The sequence below is a fragment of the Phalacrocorax aristotelis genome, chromosome 6 (genome assembly GCF_949628215.1).
Source record: "Phalacrocorax aristotelis chromosome 6, bGulAri2.1, whole genome shotgun sequence".
NCBI lineage: Eukaryota > Metazoa > Chordata > Aves > Suliformes > Phalacrocoracidae > Phalacrocorax > Phalacrocorax aristotelis.
Genome location: NC_134281.1, coordinates 31,072,148 through 31,093,877, shown reverse-complemented (window position 1 = coordinate 31,093,877; position 21,730 = coordinate 31,072,148). Strand labels below are relative to the sequence as shown.

General features: G+C 40.7%; 1 protein-coding gene across 9 annotated transcripts in view; it reads left to right on the top strand.

Annotated features, from left to right (window-relative positions):
* The window catches only part of COP1 (COP1 E3 ubiquitin ligase), a 131,033-nt gene that overhangs the window by 62,663 nt on the left and 46,640 nt on the right, over positions 1-21,730 (top strand). For all 9 annotated transcript variants that reach the window (XM_075096844.1, XM_075096843.1, XM_075096840.1 and 6 more), the window contains 3 exons: positions 3,789-3,897; positions 5,730-5,811; positions 12,147-12,263. In XM_075096844.1, the coding sequence (XP_074952945.1) occupies positions 3,789-3,897; positions 5,730-5,811; positions 12,147-12,263 (308 nt within the window). The remainder of the gene's footprint in view (positions 1-3,788; positions 3,898-5,729; positions 5,812-12,146; positions 12,264-21,730) is intronic.

The following is a 21,730-nucleotide window of genomic DNA, read 5'->3' as shown; positions in this document are numbered from 1 at the left end:
TTTATGTACTTGTGGGGTTTCAATGCTTAACTTGTTTGAGGACTGTGTAAGCTGCATTTTTGGTCTGTCTCGCCTTTGCCCTTTCCCCTTCTCCAACTTGTTCCCCCATGGATTGAGTCTGTTAATTAATCTGTTACCCATGATAACATCTCAAGGGAACCCAAAAAAGTAGATGGCTTTCGAAGTTTCAATAAAATTGACTGTGTTGGGCATGGAAGGAAGGTCAGTGCTTCCTTTGAGAGGAGCATAGCAGTAGCTTCTCAACCCTTTGTAGTCTAAGGGAAGCCACATGGAGAAACATCATAATGTCCCACCTTCAGAACAGCCTTCTTTCAGGCCTCTCTTGTCACAGGTACCAGAGAATACAACCAAAGGTCAGTCAGGCCTTGGTAAAATGCATCCTTTACCTGGAGAGGGAGCTCCCCTCCACCTGATCAACCCTGAATTGTGGTCTACAAAGGTTACTTTTGAGGACTTAAGTTATAAAGAAGCTCAGGTATTGCAATGTCAAGGAGAAAACTCTAGTTTCAGACCTTGTAAAGAGAGTTGGGTGGTGATGAGGGGACAATTAAGGTAGAGAACTGGAACAGGATTGTTTTTCTTACTATGATCCTTCAATCATATTCCTTAAAAATGAAAGTTTTATGATGTGTGTGTCTTAAAAGGTGTTAATTGAACCACTTAGTGGCTGTAAATCCCTAAACATTTTTCACCTGTCAGTTCCTGTTTTCCTCTCAAGTCTGTCTACAAATGCTTTCCAACTGAGTGTTAACCCCTTGTTAACATCATCGGGCTTCAGTGGGACAGGATGCTTAGCTTGATCTTTGTGCCAGACCTAATGAACATGCTTTTGGGCACAGAAGTCCTTCATTTTTCTCCACCTATATCAATTGATCTGATAAAATACTACATCTGTCTACAAACATGATATTTCTTATATCCTTAGATCTATCACATCTCAAACAGTGCTGTTAAACTCTGTCCTTTATATATTTCTGCCTACTCGGTAATTTCTAATTTTCATTGTCTTTTTTGACAAGATGCAGTTACATGATTGTCCTCTTCATAGTTCAGCTTGCAGTGTCCAGCTCTCTTCTGCTGGTCAGATGTGGATCTTGTGTTTCCCTAGCAGAGAGCATACATCCTGTAACCAGCCAGGGTGGCACCAGTGTGTCTGCCTTTCTCTAGGACCCTCTCCACCTGCTGCTGATGCCCAGTGTACCTAAAGCCATCCAGATAGACTGCCTTCTCTGTGATTTGGCCCAGGGCTGTATTTTTCCTGCTCTTGTCTGATGACTAAACTTGAAGATTGCTTTTTTCTCTTAAGCTGCTTGAAGCCCTGACTTGTGCTTCATTCAGGAGTGGAGCACAAGTGGAGATAAGATGGCAGGGGGAACAGGTTTGGACTGATAAATATCTAGTGCAGTGTCTACACACCCACCCACCCCCACACACCCCCGCCATTAGTTGGAGAGTGCTCCCAGCCCAGAGCCTTGCTGTGTTGTAGCTCTAGGGCTCTGCACTGCTTTTGCGTCCATCAGTGACTGCTCTGCCTGGAAACAAGACTCCAGATGTCAGACATAGTTATCTCTGGATTACTGCAACTTTCACCTCAATCCTGGTGAGCAGTGCCTGCCAGCTTCATTGGGTCCTCAGGGAGCTACTTAAGCCTCTCTGAGGCTTCGAGTAAATCATAGACTGTCAAGACCCACTTTTCTGTGGGTACCTAAAGGTAGTACAGCTGGTGTAATAACTCCTTGATGATACATTTGTGGATAGCCCTTGTTACCTACAAGGGCTGAGGACACTAACATTTTTCTAATTAATGACACATCGTGGAAGCAGTGAAATTGGGGAAAGCATTGCCTGAGCTGTATCACCTAACCATCTTCTCAGTTGCTGGTGGTTAGAGATGATGATGTATTTACCCAATGTAAGTTTCTGAATGCAAAGTTTTAAAACCAAGGCATGCTCTTATATGAAGGAAATGTGCAAGAATGTGAACACACTGTAGGTAGATAGAGGTGCAGACAGGGAGTAATGTTGGACAGGCTCAAAACAGTGTCATCAATGGCATCAATCTGTACTGGGCGTTCTAAAGAAATTTCCCAGTAATCCACGGGGGAAGGTGTGTCCTGAAGGCTTTCTCCAAGCATCATGCAGTGGCGCAGAGACTTGCAGGAAGCTGCTGCTGTTGCATGACTTTGTCTTGTTTCTGTAAGTTACAAATTAACTCGTGCAGACAGAAGAAGTCAGAGCTGGAAAACTTTTGGATCACTCAGTGAAGTTTCATGCTGATGCAAGCACTAATGGCATGTTGTTCCTTTCATGTATTTCTTCATATTTGTCTTAAAAACCAGTTGAGTTTCTTGCCTCCTGTTGTTTGTCTGCCCAGAACCTCAAATAAGCTTGTCGATTCCACAATAGCGGTGAGCTATGATTAGTACTTGGTATGTGTATTCCCTCTGTAGTTATAAAATTCACACCCCAGTAAGTTAAGTTTGACCATACTCAGGAGCAGAACACCAGTGCTGCTTTAATAGTGTTTATAACTGTAACTACATTAAAAAATGAAAAGGGTTTTTCCCCTTCTTTGTGTAAATGCTGTATTCCTAAGGAAAACAGGCTGCATGTATATAGTGGAACCAGGAATTTGCCAAGGTATAATACTCCTAAATCAGTATCTGTGTATCTACATCGTATTTCAATGTTTAGCTGCACTGATCAAAGCAGTACTAAAAAGTTACAGGATCATGGGCTTCTAGTTTGTATTGTTGGTTAAAACTTGGCCCCAAGGCTGCCATAATCTAGTTAACTGTGTCAGGGCTGTTTTGATGACCTGCACAAATCAGATCTGTCAGTTCAGCTTCTGCTGTGTGCATCACAGTTGATACCAACTGGTGTGCTTTTGTGCCAGATGGTCCAAAAATTGGTGAACAAATATTACAAATTTTCTTAGCTCTGTCACATTTTTTAGGAGTCAGAGTGGAGGCATAGTGCCAGAATGCTACAAGTGTGACCTGGCAGTGTCATTGCTCTTGTTTTGTCTGCTGACAGTGTTTGTAGGTGGAATTTTCATTTAGTTTTGCACGGTCACTTAATTCAGTTTAAAATATAAGCCCATACAATATATATTGCAGTTCTTAATCAGAAACATCTCCTAAACTGTCCAAAGCAAACAAATTGCTGTTTGCTCCTGGATAGCGGGGGGGGGGGGGGGGGGGGGGGCGCATCTTTCCTATTTTACAGAAAGCTGGAAGTAGTTTCTCAGAAGTCAAACTTCCATTTGCACATAGGTGCAGGTATAGAACATTACATATGTGTCAGGAAGGGCTTGATTTACCATCCATGCAGCTACATGTTTTACATATATAGCTTCTGTTAGGTAAGTAGTTATCTAAAGATAATATAATAATAATAGCAGTAGTTATTGGCAAGAAGTTAAGTCAAACCCTGAGCTCTCTGTGAGAATTTGTGTGGAATTTGAATAGCAAAACAATCGCAGTATTAGAGATGAATACATTAAAAAAACCAAAGTCCCAAGCCATAGCACTTCATACTGAGGGAGGCAATGTTACTTCAGCCAATAAAGCTTTTCTTTTAGCTTGTGGAGGAGGGTTTGTTTCTGGTGGATTTTGATTTTGTCATTTCCTGAGTGTTTGTGTGGTGGCTTGATCAAGTGCTGTATGCTTTGCAGAGACACTAATTGTTTGACGGTATTGCAAGAGTGATTTTTGTGTTCATGGTATGATTTTATGTAAGACTGACAGGTGCTTTTTTTTTTTAAGCTGTATCAGCTGGAGTAGTTACCACAAGAACCTGCTAGCCAGCAGTGACTATGAAGGCACTGTCATCCTTTGGGATGGATTCACAGGACAAAGATCCAAGGTCTACCAGGTAACGTGCAATCAGTGAGCAACACTATCCTGCACTGTGGACCATGTTGGGGGAAGAGTATTCAGTCTGGGATTCTGCTTCTAATCCAGCAGTAGACTTTTATGTTTCATAAGGTGAAATGGATGCTCATCCTGTTTGGTGAATGTGTCTCATCTGCACAGCTTTATTGAGCTGTAGTCCTCCGAGGGAGGCAACTATATCTTCTTGTCACAGTTATGAGGCAGTTGACGTTTTCTTGCTGCTGCTTTCGGGTAGGGAGTCTGCACAGGGAGAAATGAGTTGGAAGTTGTTTGTCTCGCCTTTCTTTAGAAACCTCTCTCTCTACATCTCCTCCACTTCATTCTTTGTCAAAAGGCTTTTGTAAAATACTGCAGTGATTGCTGCTGAAGGTGCTTGTAAAGCAGAAGAGCAAAATGCAGACTTAAGTGGAGAGGTTGGGAGAACGGAGTGGTAGGCAGAATCTTTCCCAGTACAGTTCTGTGCATATGCATGCAAGTGGGCTCAGCTCAACAGAGACACCTGCTTCAGGAGGATTTTCTGGCATCTTGTCTTTTTGTTCAATTTGAACATTGTGTTTCTATATAATGGATTCTGAGAGGCTTGTGATCAGAACAAGGAGGTTGGAAGAGAAGATGGTCTGTTTGGAGAGAGGCTGGAAGTGCTGCAGGCAGTTGTGTAGGTAGCACAGTGCATTGAAACTGGTCAGTGATAACGAATGAACTGCAGACTAGCTGTCAGTTCCTCCTTCTTGACAGTTCAACTTAAGTTTTAATTCCTATTTAAGCCTTTGTTTACTTTTTCATTGTGTTTTGGCCATTTTATGATGCTTGTTTTCACTAATCCTTTGTATATCTCAATTTAAAAAATTATACTGGAAAAAATAAATCTTGTCTGTTTTTATCTCAAATACATTTTGCATTTCTTTGAGGCTGAATAATGAACCTAGAGAGGACCACTGTTGCTTATGTTAAAACAAACTCATTTTGCTTCCTATCAGATTACGTGAATTTTTTTATTTGGATTTGCATAGAGGCATACATACTGACATCTGCTTCGCATGTATTAGAAATCCTGTAGTGACTTTTGTCCTGGCAAGCTTTTCATGTTTTCATCTTGGAAGGCTTTAAACAAAGGGCTTGACTGAATTTTGTGTTTCATTCAATAGAGTGTTTTGCTTCCGCGTGGGATGTGCCAATGTAGCAAATGCAGTTCTTCTGTATTTTGGGGGATAGTGTACAGCCTTGTAAGACTACTTGAGTAGAAAACCCCAGGATTAGACACCAGAAGTTTTGTTTAATAATTCAGTAGGAAGGTGAGGATTTCCTGGACTTCCAGAGAGGAGGCATTTGAAATGGCTTTGAATGGGCATCTTAGAGGTATTGGGAGATACAGTTGTGATCTACTAGACTAAGAAGCAGCACACAGTGGAAGCACAGCCAGTCAAACTGTGCTGCAAACACAGGTCTTTAATGTATATTTCCTGAAGTCATTATTTTTTTTCTTTCAAGTAAAAAAAAAAGAACACACACACAAAAAAAACCCACAAAAAATGAAACAAACCCCAACAACAACCACCCAAAAAAACTCCAGCTAGTTTTAGTGTTTAAAATTGATGTACTACAGTCTTCTGCTTTCATGGCATGTCTAGCATACTACAAACATTTGTCTGATTGGGAGAAAAGACATTTTTTTGAGAAACTGCTAAACACAATAAGCTTCTCTGTCCAGGACTCTCCTGACAATTTATACGAAACAGCATGTGATTTTTCTTTTACTGTTTTATCAGATTACAGCTTACTACTTTGCAATATTTTTCTTGTTTCTCTAAACAGGAGCATGAGAAAAGGTGCTGGAGTGTTGACTTTAACTTGATGGACCCAAAGCTATTGGCTTCAGGCTCTGATGATGCCAAAGGTATTATTCTTTTTCAGTCTGTGCAGAAGGCTTGCGCTCTGTATTCCCTCTGAGGAGCAAGAGAGTGATATTTCAAGTAGCTGATTCCTCAGCTGCTTTCAGTATAGTAGTTGACGTGGTAATGTGTCAAGATATTACTGAACTGTTCAGCTCTTGGAGGAGAGGCTTGCTTTGGATTAAGATTTCTTGGTGCAATGTTCACATTTTTGGGGTAACATGTTCTCTAGCTAGCATTTTCCAGAACAGTAAACAAAGCAAAATGTGTTTTAACATTAGTTAAGCTTGTTGAGTTAAAGCCTTGGGGCCTTTCAAAAGAACAGCATGTATTTATATTTCAAAAATGAAGTTTTTGAAAAAGCAGAAGCTAAAAATGTCTGCTCCTGTTTTACCTGTAGCTCTGAATGTTAAAGACTCTGCACAACGACAGGCTTCCTGCTTTCATGATGTGCAGTGTGTTTCTCTGAGCTTAACAGGATCTGATGGTGGGCTGAATGGGAGCAACTCTCAGCTTTCCAGACTCTGGGGTCCATTTGATAAAGGGCTTTTGGAGAGAACACTTAAGCCCTTTCCAAACATACTGGTAGAAAAATGTTCCTCTTCTAAGATGAAATAGGAAATGTCTAAAGAAAAAGATAGCACTGAGCAATATCTATTCTTCATCCCTAATGAACACATTTTTCTAACATGTTTACAATATCAAATTAGAGTTAAGAGTTCCTTTCGTAGTCAGTGGCGATCAAATCTCCCAGATGGGCTGATACAACTCTGGACAGAGCTATTCATGATTTGCTTTGAAATGATAAATTAATTTTTTGTAAACATTAAACCTTGAAAGCTGCTCCCTCCCCTCTAAAATGCTTTTAAATTCTGTTTCAGAAGAAAGCTGTATTAGTGTTCTCAACTGCATATGGCAGTCTAAATGTATCTGGTAATTCCATTTACAAAATGCAGCTTTGATTATTTTAAAATAAGGTGGGTTTAAATGTTTTTGATACACTTCCTTTCCCTTTTTGGTGGAATTCAAGTGTTTACTGTGTGTTTAAATGCAGCAGGAATGAACATTCACCTTGTAAATTATCAGCCTCTTCATCACATTGCTCCCCACTTATGCTATGCATTTGAAAAGGCTTATCTGCCAGGTAGATATGCATTTATTAGCATGTTAACAAGTTGTCCAGTTTTGCAAAGCCAGCTGCAAGCAGAGCTCCTGTCTCTAGTTTAACAGTTCACTTCAGTAATAGTTTCTAAAAGCACAGTGTTTACTTAGAAATTATTGTAATAAAGTAGGCAGATCTATATATCTTGCATTTCAATTCACAGAGGTCTTTTGAAGGTATATTGGGGTTTTGGTGAATAAATTTGGGCTGGAACACTTTGTCCTTTACTTCTACCGTGGTTTGCCTGTGATTTGCATATATAACAAGCCTGTTAGAGACAAATGGAGTCCTGTGTGGAAGTGTTTGAAGTAAGCACAGATTTTAGAAGTTTTTAAGGTACAGAGCAATAGTAGCAAATGTCCAAATTAATGTTATAGTGTCCACATTCCACCTAAGTGATCACATTGAAAGGGTTAAACGTGAGGAAAAGATAACACCTATGATGAGCTACATTAACTCAAACCTGCCTAACTTAAATTTTTATCTTTCTGCTTGTTGTGTTCTGGCCGGCTTTGGGTACATATAATGCATGTTTGGCCTGGTACAGTGTCTGGTGGGAAATTGAAGTTCTATGTACCCTTCCTGTCCTCTTTTACTTCTCTGTGTGAGGCCACACCGGGCTGTCTAACAAGAAATCTCAAAGCTGATAGATACTACTGGTGTGACCAGAGTGATTGGAGCTAATCTCACCACTCTTCCTCAGAAAGCACAGGTATAACATTTTCCTGTCAAGAGATCAGGACAAGCCAGGCAGAAAGTGACAGCTTTGCCAGCTCTTCTGGCTTGCCTGCGTATCTGCCTATGTCTCCTCAGTCTTTTCAAGTTGGAAGCTAATTTTTAAGACACTCTGTATGCTTGCTAGGCATGTATTAGGGAATGAGCTTTTAGATGAAAAATCCCATCATCAGTGCTTCACAGCTGTCTCTGCCAGGACTCTGGCACAGCAAAGGGGGTGTTAACAAATGGAGTGCTATTAGGGATAAAATTATTCTGGTACAATTTGAAACAGCATCCTTGGGCCTTGGGTCTTGCATTGTCCTCATCATTAGATAATCCAAGATGCTTATTTGCGGAAGATCTTTCTACTTTAATAGCAGATAATGAGAGCATAAGACCATTATTGTATTTGAAGTAACTGCTACATGTATGAAATCCTCACTTTATCTACAATTGTCATGCTATTCCCTTTTAAAGGGAACAAGGGTAGTTGTGTATGTCTATAGGGACCTGACAGTATACACCAGCTAGACAGCAGTGAGCAAAATTAAGTGTTTACTTGTGCTACAAGAAGCCTGGGGAAACAGCACAGTCTTAACTTTAATTCTTTTATGCACATAATAATGGCAGGAGCTATGATTCTCATAAGGAGGAAAGGATGAATTTCTGCTATTGGAGGAGAAAAGATTATTTAATTTTGTGAAGGCAAAATGATGCTATCAAAGTACCAGGATAGGGCTGGAGATAGTGCACTTAGCTAATGACTTACGGCTGCTTCTCAACCCAACATCTCTGTTCTGGATTGGGAATGTATTTTAATGGCCACGGTAAGGTTAACAGACGAGTTAGAGCAAAATATTTTGTGATGCCACGTGGGCAGAATTTAAGTCTCCACTGTGGTAGAAACCTCTTCTGGAGTGATCAGGCATCTGTTTTCTGCTCTGGGGTTGTTTTTGAAGCTCTCTGAAGCTCAAGGAGGTACACGCAATACTGACAAAATCCACTGAAGAAAGAGTCCCAGTTTTATGCCCTTTCTGTAAGTTGTGGTCCCTTTGCTGTTCCCAGGTCGAAGTGGAGTAGAACAGGAACACCTGATTGCTCTGAGCTGTAGCAAGAGGTTACTTTTCATTGTCTCACAGCAAGGAGGAGACAAGTATCTCTTTCATTACATCAAAGAAAAGTAATTTCCATGCTGCCTTGGTGACACCATTGGTACCAGTCCTACAGCTATTTTTTTTTTAGTGCCCCTGAATTCAGAGGGGCAACGCAGATTTGCCGAGTTGGCTTCATAAAGAACCATGGACTTCTAGAGATTGAACTAGCCTGAGAACTGCAGTACAAGGCAGTGGATCAAAATTTTTGCCCAGCAGGTCAATTCAGCAGCTTCCTTCTTCCCTAGGGATTCGTGAAATCCGTGCAAATGAGTTTTCTGCTACTCCTGGTTTACGGCTTTTTTGGAGTAACAGCAGCTGCTCCATCACATGACCAGATAGAGTTTCAAGAATGACAGGCTGAATGAAATATCCTTACTATCAGTGTACCAACTGTGTACATTGACACCTTCAGCTAGTGCAGTGCAGGCTTCTGCTTCTTTTAGTTGGTGTTTAGACCTGGAACTGATGTATAGAAAACTAATTTATAAACTTACACATTTGGTGTAAAGCTCCAACCAAATAAAAAATATCTTGAAAAGACCTAAATGTTTTAAACAGAAGCTGTTCTTGAGGCATCTTCTTACTTGTTTGGTGAGGGGTAGACATTTGGCCACATAGAGATGTCTCTCAGCAGCTGCAAAATTAGGAAATATATGCTTTGAGAACATGTGTTTTAGAAATATTTGATCTCAGATGTTTGCTTGCCTCATCAACACAATTCTAGGTCTTACCAAGACATCCGTATGTTGTATAATTACTGCCTCGACCTCAGCAAAATTGCTGAAAGCTACAGCAAATAAACTCTACCCATATGAATTATGCTTTATTAACCTGACAGTTCTCATTAAAAAATAATGGGCAGTTCCAGGTAAAACTTGACGTGTTTTATTACCTGTTGTTATATGTCGCATATATCCTTTTTTATGTCACTGACTAAGATATAATTGGAGCCCAGTGTATCCCACAGCACTTAGATCACAGAAATTGCAGACTCTAATCTGTGCCTGTCAGTTGTAACGAATATTATGATGGCTTTGAACATGCAGGTTGACTCTTCACCAGACTAAATGTCTCTGCTTATGACCTGAAAACTTGAATGAAATAAAAGGAGCCAAGTTGAATCTGAGCCCTCAATTAACTTTTGCTACAAAACTGAGACCAGATGGCCATTCGTTTCTTGGAGGTGGTGTCAAGGAGAGACTTGGCTGCTTTGAATGCAATTTTAAATACTGGTACCTGATTAGAAGGCTTCAAGACAAGCCTGCATGGTTATAGTACCAGATTTGGGCAGCACATCACTCTAAGCTGTGAGATCATGTAACCTCCCCACATGCCTCAAGTTGAAGCAATGTTGTCTGCCAACAGAGTCCTCATGTAATCACGGTATTACTTGCTTCCTACACCATCTCATCCATAAGCTTGACATCCTCTACTGCCACTGCAACTTTGACTATACATCTCCTAGTGTTTGTTTGTTAAAGTAAAATGCTACTGTTTTATTTTTTTTGCAAAGTTGTCTTTCCTGGCTCTGTTCCCCTCCCTGCCCCCAAGCACAAAACACAATGGAGGAGGTATATCATCCAGTTGCACTCAGGGAGAAGAGGGCATCTTAAACGCTTGCAAAGCTGTTGGTTTTATCTAGAAATGTAGCTAGATATTTAGGATTAATATTATAGTTCTGATAAATGGGAATAGATTCTATTTCTGAACCAACAACAGGGTGGGTGCTGTTTTTATTGAATTTTACATAATGCTTATATGCAAATGCATTAGTGTTTGTATTTCTGGTGTGTGTGTGCACGCTGCTTTGTAATGGTTCCAGGCAACTGTTGGATAGCCACACAGTGCTGTATTTAAAATGATTCCTTAGCAAGCTCCAAGCAGTCATGTGTTTCCTTTATCCTTCAATCAGTTCTCCTAGGCATGGTCAGAAATAGCACAATTTTGTTGCATTTCATTGCTTGCCATACTACTAAAAAATAGTTGCACTAGAAGGAACCTGCCAGTGTTCCTCCTTCTCTTTGACCATCTAAAACACCCTTGAGTAATCCACATGGAAGCCCTGCTGCTTCTTTGGAACTCCTGGGAAAGACTGACCAAGAAGTGCTACAGAGAGGGCTCCTCAGAGGGTCAGGGCCATACCCTAAGACCACTTACCTCATTTACTGACCAGAGTGGGTAACAAGATTCCTGTTCTTTTTTGCCATTTTTGCTCACTTCACCTCCAAAGCAAGCTTTCTGTAAAAAGACAGCAGAGGACCCATTGGCCACAGATCTGAAGAAGCCCAGGGAGCTCGTGGCAGCTCTTATGGGGATTAAGCCTTCATGTAGCTCCTGAGTGTTCAAACATTGGCTTCAGCTTGCCCTACCTCCTGCCTCAGCATGCTGATTGTGATACTCAAGTACAGCACAACTCACTCATCGAGAAAAGGGGGAAGGGAGAACACTTAAATCTTAAAATCTGCCTTGTAGGCATCAACAGAGCTTGATGCCAGTGTGCTGCCCCTTTACCTGGACTGAGGGCAAAGTGTTTCACCTGTGGCTACATGGGGAGCACCTGGCACTCTTCATCTTTAAGGTTAAATTATACTTGAAGTGTTTATAGAAGGTGGGGAAGGTATTTTGAAAAGCTGCTGGTGTTTTCTGTTGGTTGTCCTGTGAAGCACTGAAGTGAGTACTAGGGGGAAGAGCTCATTCTGTACCAGAAAGGTTAATCAATGTTCACATGGTAGTCTCATAGAACAGTAGAGTTCCTTGTACTAATGAAATATCTAATCACAGGAATACTGATTTCTTTCCTGTCTGTACCAGTTTCTTGAGAATAAAACAAGTTGTTCTCAGTCACTGTGCTCAAGCATACAATTAGGTATATTTATCTGTGCAAAGCAACTCTGCCGTGGAGCATGGAGTTCTTGCATCCCAGCTAAGGGACAAGGAACAAAAAGGATGCAAGCCTTCCTGCTCTTGGTTATACGAATCTGCGGTCCAGTAGCCTTAAATGCTGAGATTCTAACATGTGGTTAGTTGCCTGCTCTGATCTCAGCCATGTAGGATGTGGACTTTCAGCATCTCCTGTGTGTTTGGAGATGGGCAGGGTATTTACAGTTCACACTTGAGAATGTTCTCAAGCTTACTAGCAATCAGCAGCAACTGACCCTTTATAATTGCTACCATCTTAAGATTTTGAAAAGCCTCAGTTATTATTTATGAAATAACTAGATTTTATGCCTTTCAGATGAGGTGGATTTTTTTGTTGTTGTTGTTGCTGGTTTTTTATTTACTCGTTTCTCTTTTTCTGTTTCTCTAGTGAAGCTGTGGTCTACCAACTTGGACAACTCAGTAGCAAGCATCGAGGCCAAGGCTAATGTGTGTTGTGTCAAATTCAGCCCCTCTTCTAGGTATCACCTAGCTTTTGGCTGTGCAGGTAGGTAAAAGGGGTTTTGGGCAGAGAGATACTGTTTCTCCCTTCCGTTGTTTCTTATTCCCCCCAAAGATGTGAGATTGGCTGCTGTGCCCAGGACTGAGGTGTCTTTACAGTTAAAAAGTCTCTGCTTAAGACTCCTCAAGTGTGTAGTCACCCAGAAGACATCATGATACCCAAGTGTCAACTTCATTTTGCATCCTGACTTTTTAATTTGGGTGCTTCTATCAGAGATAAAAGCTCATGAAAGGAAGTTGCCTGGTGTGTTTATTGAGATCTCTAAGGCAACCAGGCAAAGCTCAGCTTTGAGAGTCTCATAGCAAAGTTAATGTGTTAACATGGCGACAGTTTTTTTCTGATTTATAGCATGGCTCTATAAATACTACAAAGCAATACTGGCAGTTTTAACTGGTTTTACCTGAGGCATGCTGTACAACAGTGGCTGTGTGTTTCCCATAGCTGCAACTACAGTCCCTGTAGGTGGGCTTGTGTCTTTCTAGGTTGGGCAAACCATCACTCTCAATGTTTTTTGAGTTTGTTTGGTTTTTTAAGTAGTCAGTAGGGAAGGCACAATGAGCCTTTTATTCACTTAGGTTAAATAGTTCTTGGTGATAATACAAAGATTTGGGAGCAGAGCAGGTGTTGCTTTGGGAAGAAACCATCGTGCTATGCATGCAGCAACTGAAACTCGGAGGCACCTATAAATGTTTAACTAACTCGGCATTTTCTTTCTCCTTGGAGTTTTAATGCACGTGAAACTAGATGTTCTGATGACATTTGCTGTCTCTGGACTTCAGGAGATACATTGATCATTCTTGCAACCACTGTTCTACCATTTTGTTTAGGTGTTCCCATTTCCAGACTAGTTCTACTTAGACTTTGACTCCTAGGAGGAAAAAATAAATTTGCATTTCAATACACTGCAAAAAATGGAATCAAATTGGAGGGTAAAATATTGACTTGTTTGACAGGCATCTTGCTGAAGTTTAGTGAATTACATGCAAGAATAGGATTGAATTACAATACCTACTAGCAGCATTTGAATGAAAGGGGCTATCTGTAAAAGGCTCTAGGGAAAGATGAGAGCACCAGCTCCAAATGGATGAGCTGCTGATTAAAATAGATACGTAAAAGCACTGCAAAAGAGAATTCTTACTGATAAATCAGTAACTGGGATTCCTTTCCACTTGAAAGGCAGAGTGGGGGTAAGGCACAGGTAAATCTACGAAGGCTTTTGGAGCTGTAGGCCATGTGGGATGGAAGCAGATGGGAGTGTCTGTCCCCACACTCATATCTAACAAACCACAATGGTCTTGTCTTCAACAAGTGTGTATGGGAAAGAAGCATTAGTGAGCACTAGGAGTTATATGGAGGTTTTAAATGACTACATGTGCATTTTGATGATTTAGAGAATGCTGAGGGGTAAAATGATATTTGTACCAGGGAAGAAGGCGTAGGAGGGAGACAAGATAATGTTTTAAAAGTGTTTACATCTGCTTGATGCTTGGTAATGGAGTCTCTAAATAAAAATTAAAATGGGTATTTAACTATGATTGCTGAAACAATTACATGGAGTAATTGAACTGATGGGAATGACTTCCCACAAAGGAATTCCAATTGATCTTTCAGCCATGAATACATGTGAAAAAATGGCACATGAAATTAAAAGAACTACTGGGGTCTTGAAAGATGTTATTTCTGAGCTCCTTAAAAAAAATCAGAGGAAAGAAATGAGTGTCTACTTTTGTACTCCATATAGACAAACAGCCCTGTTTCATGTGTTAGGATGGAGACAAAGGTTTTTCTTCCATCAGTTTCAGCTGGTCTTATTCACTAATTTCATTTAGTCTATGGAAAAGAGCAATCTAACTTGTAAACAGTGTGATTTGTCATGTGGACTATAAAATTAATAAAGGAAGAGTCAAAGATGGTTTCCTTTTAGTGGTTTGGTTTTTTTTAAAAAAAAAAAGGTGGATTGGGCGCACTGACTTTGCCATTCCTGTTTGTACCCTAGCAGGAATAAATATGAGTGATGCAAAACACTAAACACTCATCCAGTGACCAGTGTAGCGGGCAATTTTAGAAAGCTGTCCTAGCTCTGCCTTGGCTTGTTCATGTGCTCAGAGGATTTTCAGCTTTCAAAATTGTTTCAATTACTTATTCAGTGATTTAGTCAATGGTAGAAGAGCTAAGACTTTCTATCATTGCATACCTAACAATGTTGTACAGTATTTAGGCAGAAGGGCTGCTTGTGTATATACTGTCTTATTTGTTGATCTGATGGAACTTACTGCTATATATGTGCAAGTATATATTTACAGTTTAAGACTTGATGAGGTAAGCAATTGATGAAATGGTTGGTGGGGGGAAGTATTGGTACTTAATATTTGAGATATAAAAGAAGGAAGTAAATTGATTTAATATACCATTAAGTTACTAAACATACATGTTTTAGTTCCCCCCTTTCTCTGTATGCAGAATATCTTGCAAGCCAACATGCCTTGCTTCAGCAGTGTGATCTTTGACTACAAGTCTAAATTTTTTCAGTGTTAATATTTTGAAATCATTATTTTTTTCAATTTTCATTTCCTGTTTTTATTTTCTCTTGAGGGCCTTTCTTAACCATCCATACAGCTGAAACACCTTTTCATAAGGTCTTGTTCTTTCACACCTTGCTTAACGAAACATTTATCTCTGCCCTTGACAAATGCATCTTGCCCACTTGCCTTCATCTATTAGAAATGCATCTTTGAAGTGGGTTTTCCTAATCAGATGCTTCAACTAGATCAGCATCTCTTTAACTCTGTGCTGGTTCTCCCTTTGTCATCTTCACAGAAATAGGATGGTTATGTTAAGGCCCTTTCTACTCATCTTCAGTTTCCTTATCCCTTCTCATTTGTTAGTAAAATCTTGACTGTTGGCTCGCCTCTGCCAGTGATGCTATATTGTGCATGGGTAGAATATTCAGAGGGATACCTTTGTGCTTTTTATCACTTTCTTCAATTTTAGAACAACTCCCTTTTACAGAAAAATAGGAAGGAAGATGCTTAAAAGTCCCATAGTGGTCTACCAACATGTGACATGAATTATGTGAGCTGATGCAGCAGCCTGTTGAAGTGTTCTCATTGCCCTTTTGCTCCATGTGTGCATCTATCTGCTTAGGACCTCTGACCCTCAAACCAGGGGCTCTTTGGGGTGGGGGTCACTTCTGTGTGTCCAGTGCTGAGGGTGATGGCAGCTTGACCCTCAGCTAGGTCCCTCAGCTATACTGCAGTGTAGGTAGCCACAGTCAAGTACCCACAGCTTCAGGGCTCTGTAAGTAATTCTGAATCAGAGATCTTGGTTTGAAAAAAGCATTTCCACCTGCACCCATTTTGCATGCTGTATTGCTAAATAAAAAGAATGAACCTAAGGACTGTGGTGATGGACTTTGAAGCAAGGCCAGGCGGCAATCATTGTGGCACAGTCAGTGGAAAGGGGGTTATTGTGCCATATTGCTCCTCTTTGGTGGAAAACATCCCTTCCCCCCCTTGTGCCAAATTCCTCTGCAGGTCCTTGCCCGTCATTGGCGGCAGCAGAAGAACATGAAGCAAGCGCCTTGAATGATGCCTCCTGAAAAGGGCATGGTGTGGGTTGGAACTGGGATTTATGTGGATTTCTTGGTCAAACCCTCTGTGCTTCAGTAAACCTATTGGTAAATATGAGTAGTGATCATGGAAGGAGTTACTTTGATGCTTTGATTTAGAAGTAGCCATGGTCAAAAGTGTTGGTAGACTGTGTAATTTCCGTATGGAGCACTTTCCTTTAGTAGAGAGTACTGGGTGGGCTTCAGATGTCATAGAAAACCATGCTTTAGATGCCACTATAGAAGCAAATCCCAGGATTACCATCTAATATGGATGATATATGTTCTTGTTCTGGGCTCTTCACTCTGAAAGCTTTTGGATGACCAAAATATCGTTTTGGTAGCTTAAAACAGAACAAATGAGCAATAAACTAGAAATAAAGCCTATACAAGAAAGGAATGGTTATTTGGTTTGGGAAATAATTCTCTTAAAACCAGACAGGCACTTCAGGTAGAGAGAGAAGCTAGCATGTCTGGCTGCAGCCTGATAAAATCTGTTGCAGTGGAGAGGGCACATAAAGAAGAAAAGATCTCTTTTGTCTGTTACTGTAATAAAATATTCTATTTGCATGCTTACTGAGTTGAAACATTGGGCAGTATAAACTGTAATCACTGCCGAATACAAAATCAGGTAATTTCGTGGTGTTTTCTTCCTTTTAAAAATAGATAGGGTTTTATCCTGAAATTAGTTATATAAATCATGACTGAAGTTGTTATTGTTCTGCCTCAGCAATACACTTGATGCCCTCAGCCCATATATTTTCTAGCAGTGCCATTTCCCTGATTTAAAAAAAAAAAGTCTGAAAATGCATGCGGTTTGCAGCTTTAATGTCCAAGTTGTGCAGTCTGGGTGAGATCAGACTGTCTGCTAACTCTGGTGAGCTAAGCATAGCTATTGATAGTAGCGATGCTTTATTCCCAGCATGCTGTAATACTGTCAGCAGCTACCACTGACCTTTTATTTCACATATATTATGCAGAGATCATGTCATCAAAACTTTTGATTCCCAAGTTCTTAGACTAGATGCATCATCCTCTTGCATGCTATATTTTCTTCCCCTGTAGGGCCCACAAATCACAGAATGGTAGGGGTTGGAAGGGATCTCTGGAGATCATCTTGCCCAGCGCCCCTGCTTGAGCAGGTACACCTAGAGCAGGGGGTACAGGAACACATCCAGGTGGGTTTTGAATGTCTCCATGAATGACTCCACAACCTCTCTGGGCAGCCTGTTCTGCTGCTCTGTCACCATCACAGTAAAGAAGTTTTTTCTCTCATTGAGGTGGAACTTCCTTTGTTCCAACCTGTGCCCATTGCCCCTTGTCCTGTCATTGGGCACCACTGAAAAAAGAGTCCAGTCCCATCCTCTTGACATCCACCCTTTAGATATTTATAAGCATTGATGAGATCCCCCCCTTATTTTTCTCTTCTCCAGGCTGAACAAACCCAAGTGTCTCAGCCTTTCCTCATAAGGGAGGTAATCTAGCAGGTTGGATTGGAGGATGAGAGGGGGGTTCCTCAGGGCTGCAGAAGTGCAAGACAGACTACCTGCTCTCCAGGAGCTTCACAAAATAAGTGGAAGCAGCAGATAAGTACAGATGGACAGAGGAGAGCAACAGAACAACTGCAACATGGTCAGAGCTTAAGGTTTTGCTGGGTTAGTTTTAACCTTGATCAGGTCTCCAAACCACTTCACTGAGTTGTCACAAACTTTTGACAGTGTGGGTTCAGAAGCAGGGACCAGGGCAAGGAAAATATGGGGCAGTGCTGTTTTATGCTGGTTTTACTACTTACAGCCTCAGAGTTTGAAACTTAACTGCTTTGGGATACTACCTGCTAAACATTCCCAGTTTTGCTTTTCCATCTCTTCCTACATACTGGCAATTATGTCGCCAAAACTGAATTGCCTTTTTTCTGGATCGCCTCATGCCCTGATCACAGAGCACCAGTGCCAGTCCCAGACAGGCTTTCAGCAGCCTGAATTGAGGCCAGCATTAGCTACGAAGGGGTGAATCCTCACTGAACCTGAGGTCTCCTCCCAGTGCTGAGGTTTCTCCCCTTTCTTGCCTGCTCTGCCTCTCCTCCTTATTCCCTTCCCTACTTGTACGGTGATGCTGAACAAGAACGCTTCCCAAGGAAGTGCTTTTCCTTTAAAGACAGCTTTGCCCTTTCCCAACAGGTTTTGCGTGCTTTTTAAAGATCTTCCCTTGTACCATCTTCAGCATTACAGAATGGCATCGTATTCTGGCTTTGAAAGCTGCTGCCTTTCTTTCATTGCTGAACAGCTACAAAACTAACAATACTGATCCACAGCCTCCAGGATGCTGAAAGACTCCTGTTGCTATGTCAACAGCTTTGTTTTCATTTGCAACTGTTTACCTACCCCTTAAGATCTCTGCATTGCCCTGATGCACTTACAGTTCAAGGTCACATGTGGCTTTTTATCAGCATCGTTCAATTTTGCTAATATATCTGGTGTCCAAGCAGGACCACTTTGAAGACCATCCTTGTCCCGTGAAATATTGATTTTTCTGCTGCAGTAACTGGAGCAGTGATTTCTCCTTTCCAAATATCTCTCTGTAGAGCTAGCCTTTCATGCTGCCTCAGATCTGGGTGACTTGCCTGCCTTGTCACTCAGCTTGGAAGAATGATGTGATATTAATGACCAAGAAGGCAGTGTGCCTTTTTGGAAGAGAATTAATGTTTTCTAGCTGAAAGCAAGGTCTTACCTTAATAGATTCTCATGCGTAAGTACTCTGTTCTATTGAAAGCCTGCAGTGACTTGGAAAGAATCTATTTTGTGAATATATGACATGTTTAGGGTGGAGTTTAGGCAGCTTCTTTGGGCTTAAGCTACAAGATTACCTTTAGCATATGAATTGAACGCAGTATTCAAAGGCACAGACAAAGGTTAGGTATTTCTTTCAAGCCTGTGGAAAAGTTCACAGCAGTGTGCAAAATTCAGCCTTCATGAAATTAGTATGATAGGCAACAGTCCAGGGCTTGCCTGTTACTTGTATTGGACTTTACCTGCAGACTGTCTTTTCTTTTTTTGCAGGTATTTAATAATCTTCTGCTAGTCCATGATCTCTGAGGCTATTGGCAGGGCAAGTAGGGGACAAGGTCCATGCTTTGGAAGTGCACACTTGTCACCTTATAATTTAAACTCATTCCAGAACTCATAGCAAAGGTTTCATTTGTTGTAATCTTTGAAAGCATCTGCAGCACTTGAATCAGTTTGGGTCGTTTGGAGGAATCTGTATTTTTGGCCAGTGTGGTTGTGGCCATATTTCTGTCCCAGCAGTACTTACTGTGTGAGCTTAGTGGTTCTGTTTAGGTTAGAATACAGTCTTGACAGTTCAACTTAAAACTTACCTCTTTTCTTGGATGCTGGGATGTAACGGAAAGTGAGCCATACTTTCTGCTGTCCTGGTGAAGACAGTCTTTTTGGCACTGGTAGGTAGATCACATTCTGCTTCTGCTCAGGACTGACAAGCAGGAGAACTGCGGCTATGCCATGTTACTTAAGCCTACGATGTTGGCAGTTAAGCTGACTTGCCTGTATCTGCACATCAGAGATGCTACCGGATCAGCAAGGCACTGCACAGTGTTGTCCTACCTTGCTGCAGCTGCTTCCTAGGAAGTAATGAAGGGACACACAAACCACTTGTAGGTGTGCAGGATATATTGTATGTGTAAATTTCACATAAGCTTCAGAGTTTAAAAGCTTATGTAACTTTTTTACTTGTACAGAAAAAATAGTCTGCTTTGTGTTGGATAAAGCATTTGCAATGACTAGTGAGTAACAACATAAAGATCCTCTTGGGAGTTTCCAAACTTTATCCCAGAGGTTGTCACACTTCAGTAACAAGTGAACAAATAAAATAACTTGAAAAGCTCCATTTGATTCTTTGGAGAAAAGGATAAATCTGTCATTAGCAGAAATGAGTGTGCTAATTGTTCACTTAAATATTCTTTTCCTGAACATTTTGTCTTCCAACTGGTGTAGAAGTCATTTAGTCAATGTTACAAAATTCAAATTAGAATTGAAATTAGCCTTGAAATTCAGGAGCAGAATAGACAACTCCAAGATTCATCTTTTCCTCAGGATGTCAAATTGCTCTTGCTACTAGCTGTTGCTGTATCCCTTAGAGTTTAATTCTTTCCAACCTTAGCAGTTTCCAAAGCTGCAGTTTTTCTGGTAGCTCATTTAAAGGAATTGCTCATTGGAATGATATCGTCTGTAATGGCTTCCTATGTTATCTTCTCTTCAGACTGCTGCGTAGATTAACTGTTCCAGCCTTTTATTTGGGTACTGTGCACATTTAGACTTTTATGACATACATTACTTTTTCCATAAAAACTGGTGAGAATTGTCACATTGCCTAGGAAAATCTATTACCTACAAATGCAATGTGGGCTCTCATGTCACAGGCTTTCTTTAATAGTATCTGAGCATCCAAGCATTGTATGTGTTTTTAAGAGGAGAATTTTTGAACACTTGGGCTAGGTTGAGAGGAATTCATCTAAAGATGCCCTCTTAGCCGTATGAATCTTAAGAAGATAAAAAAAAAACTAAGACTGTAGATGTGTGTGGAAATCTAGCTCCCCTTCACATCACTTGTTTCATTGCATAGCTAGGTTGTACATTGCCTCTCTTCTACATGGCATACTTGTGTGTTATCATGTATTTTCCCCTTGCTTATTTCCTTGTCTGAATAATCCCACCATACCTTTGAGGTTTTGGTTTAAGCATTCTTTATCAAAGCTTGAATATTAGCGATTGTGATGATCTATTTAATATCCATCATCTCTTCCAGAGGAGTCTGCTTTGAGGGCAGTTTAGGTGATGAATCAGATCGCCATCTCTAGAACCTGGTAAAAGAAAGCTTGTATCTCCTCAGACTAGCAAAGCAAAATGTAGTTCTTGACCAGAAACAGGGTTGACTGATAATTTGACAAACTCAGGTCCACAGCTGCATGTTTGAATGTATACGGCAGCAGCCTGTGCTTTCCTTAGATTGTTTAACTGCTCTGAAGCCTGTTTGGTTCTTTTTGAATGATACTTGCTGATATGACAAAAAACTTAAAGCTGTGGCTTCATAAATGCCCTCCTAAAATCTTAGGGAGGATGTTCCTCTTCATATCTCTCTCTCTTAATGTCTTAAGCCCTTATCTACATGATCTTGACCTCTTAGAGCCCGTGGTCCCTGGCAGTCTGACTGTGTTGCCCTTTCCCTTCATCACAGCCCCATGATAGGCACAACTTTGAGTCATTCAAGAACCACAGCTGACATGGGTTTTCAGTAAGAACAGATACCGTGTGTTTGCTGAACAGATCTCTCCTCATTCAAGATACTTATCACAATGTAGTACTTTTGGCTTTGGAAGGTGTATCCAACGGTCGTTGTACAAATAAGACTCGGGGTAAGTGGTCATGTAAGAAGTTTCAGATCTTCAGAAACGTAATCCACTTAGCATGGGTTGAAGCACCTTTTATTATAAAGTGACCATTCTTTGTGTTCTAGGTGTCTTAAATCTCATGTTGGACATTGGCCTACATGCACTACTGCATATAGAGTTGTCCATGTCACATAGTCAAGGAAAAGAGTTGAAGAGCCTGAACAGTACTTAATTCTTTTTTTCTCTCTTTCAGACATAAAAAATGTATTCTTCCAAAAGCTGCAGGTTGTTACTGCTGTTGTCTTCACTGGTTTTGTAACATTTGTAAATCTTCCTTATGTGTACTGAATATTTTGTTTCTCCAACAGTCTGATAGAAGGCAATCTTTGCACAAAAAACAGCCATCTCTTATTCCTGTGAGAAATCTCTGTAGCTCTTTTAAAA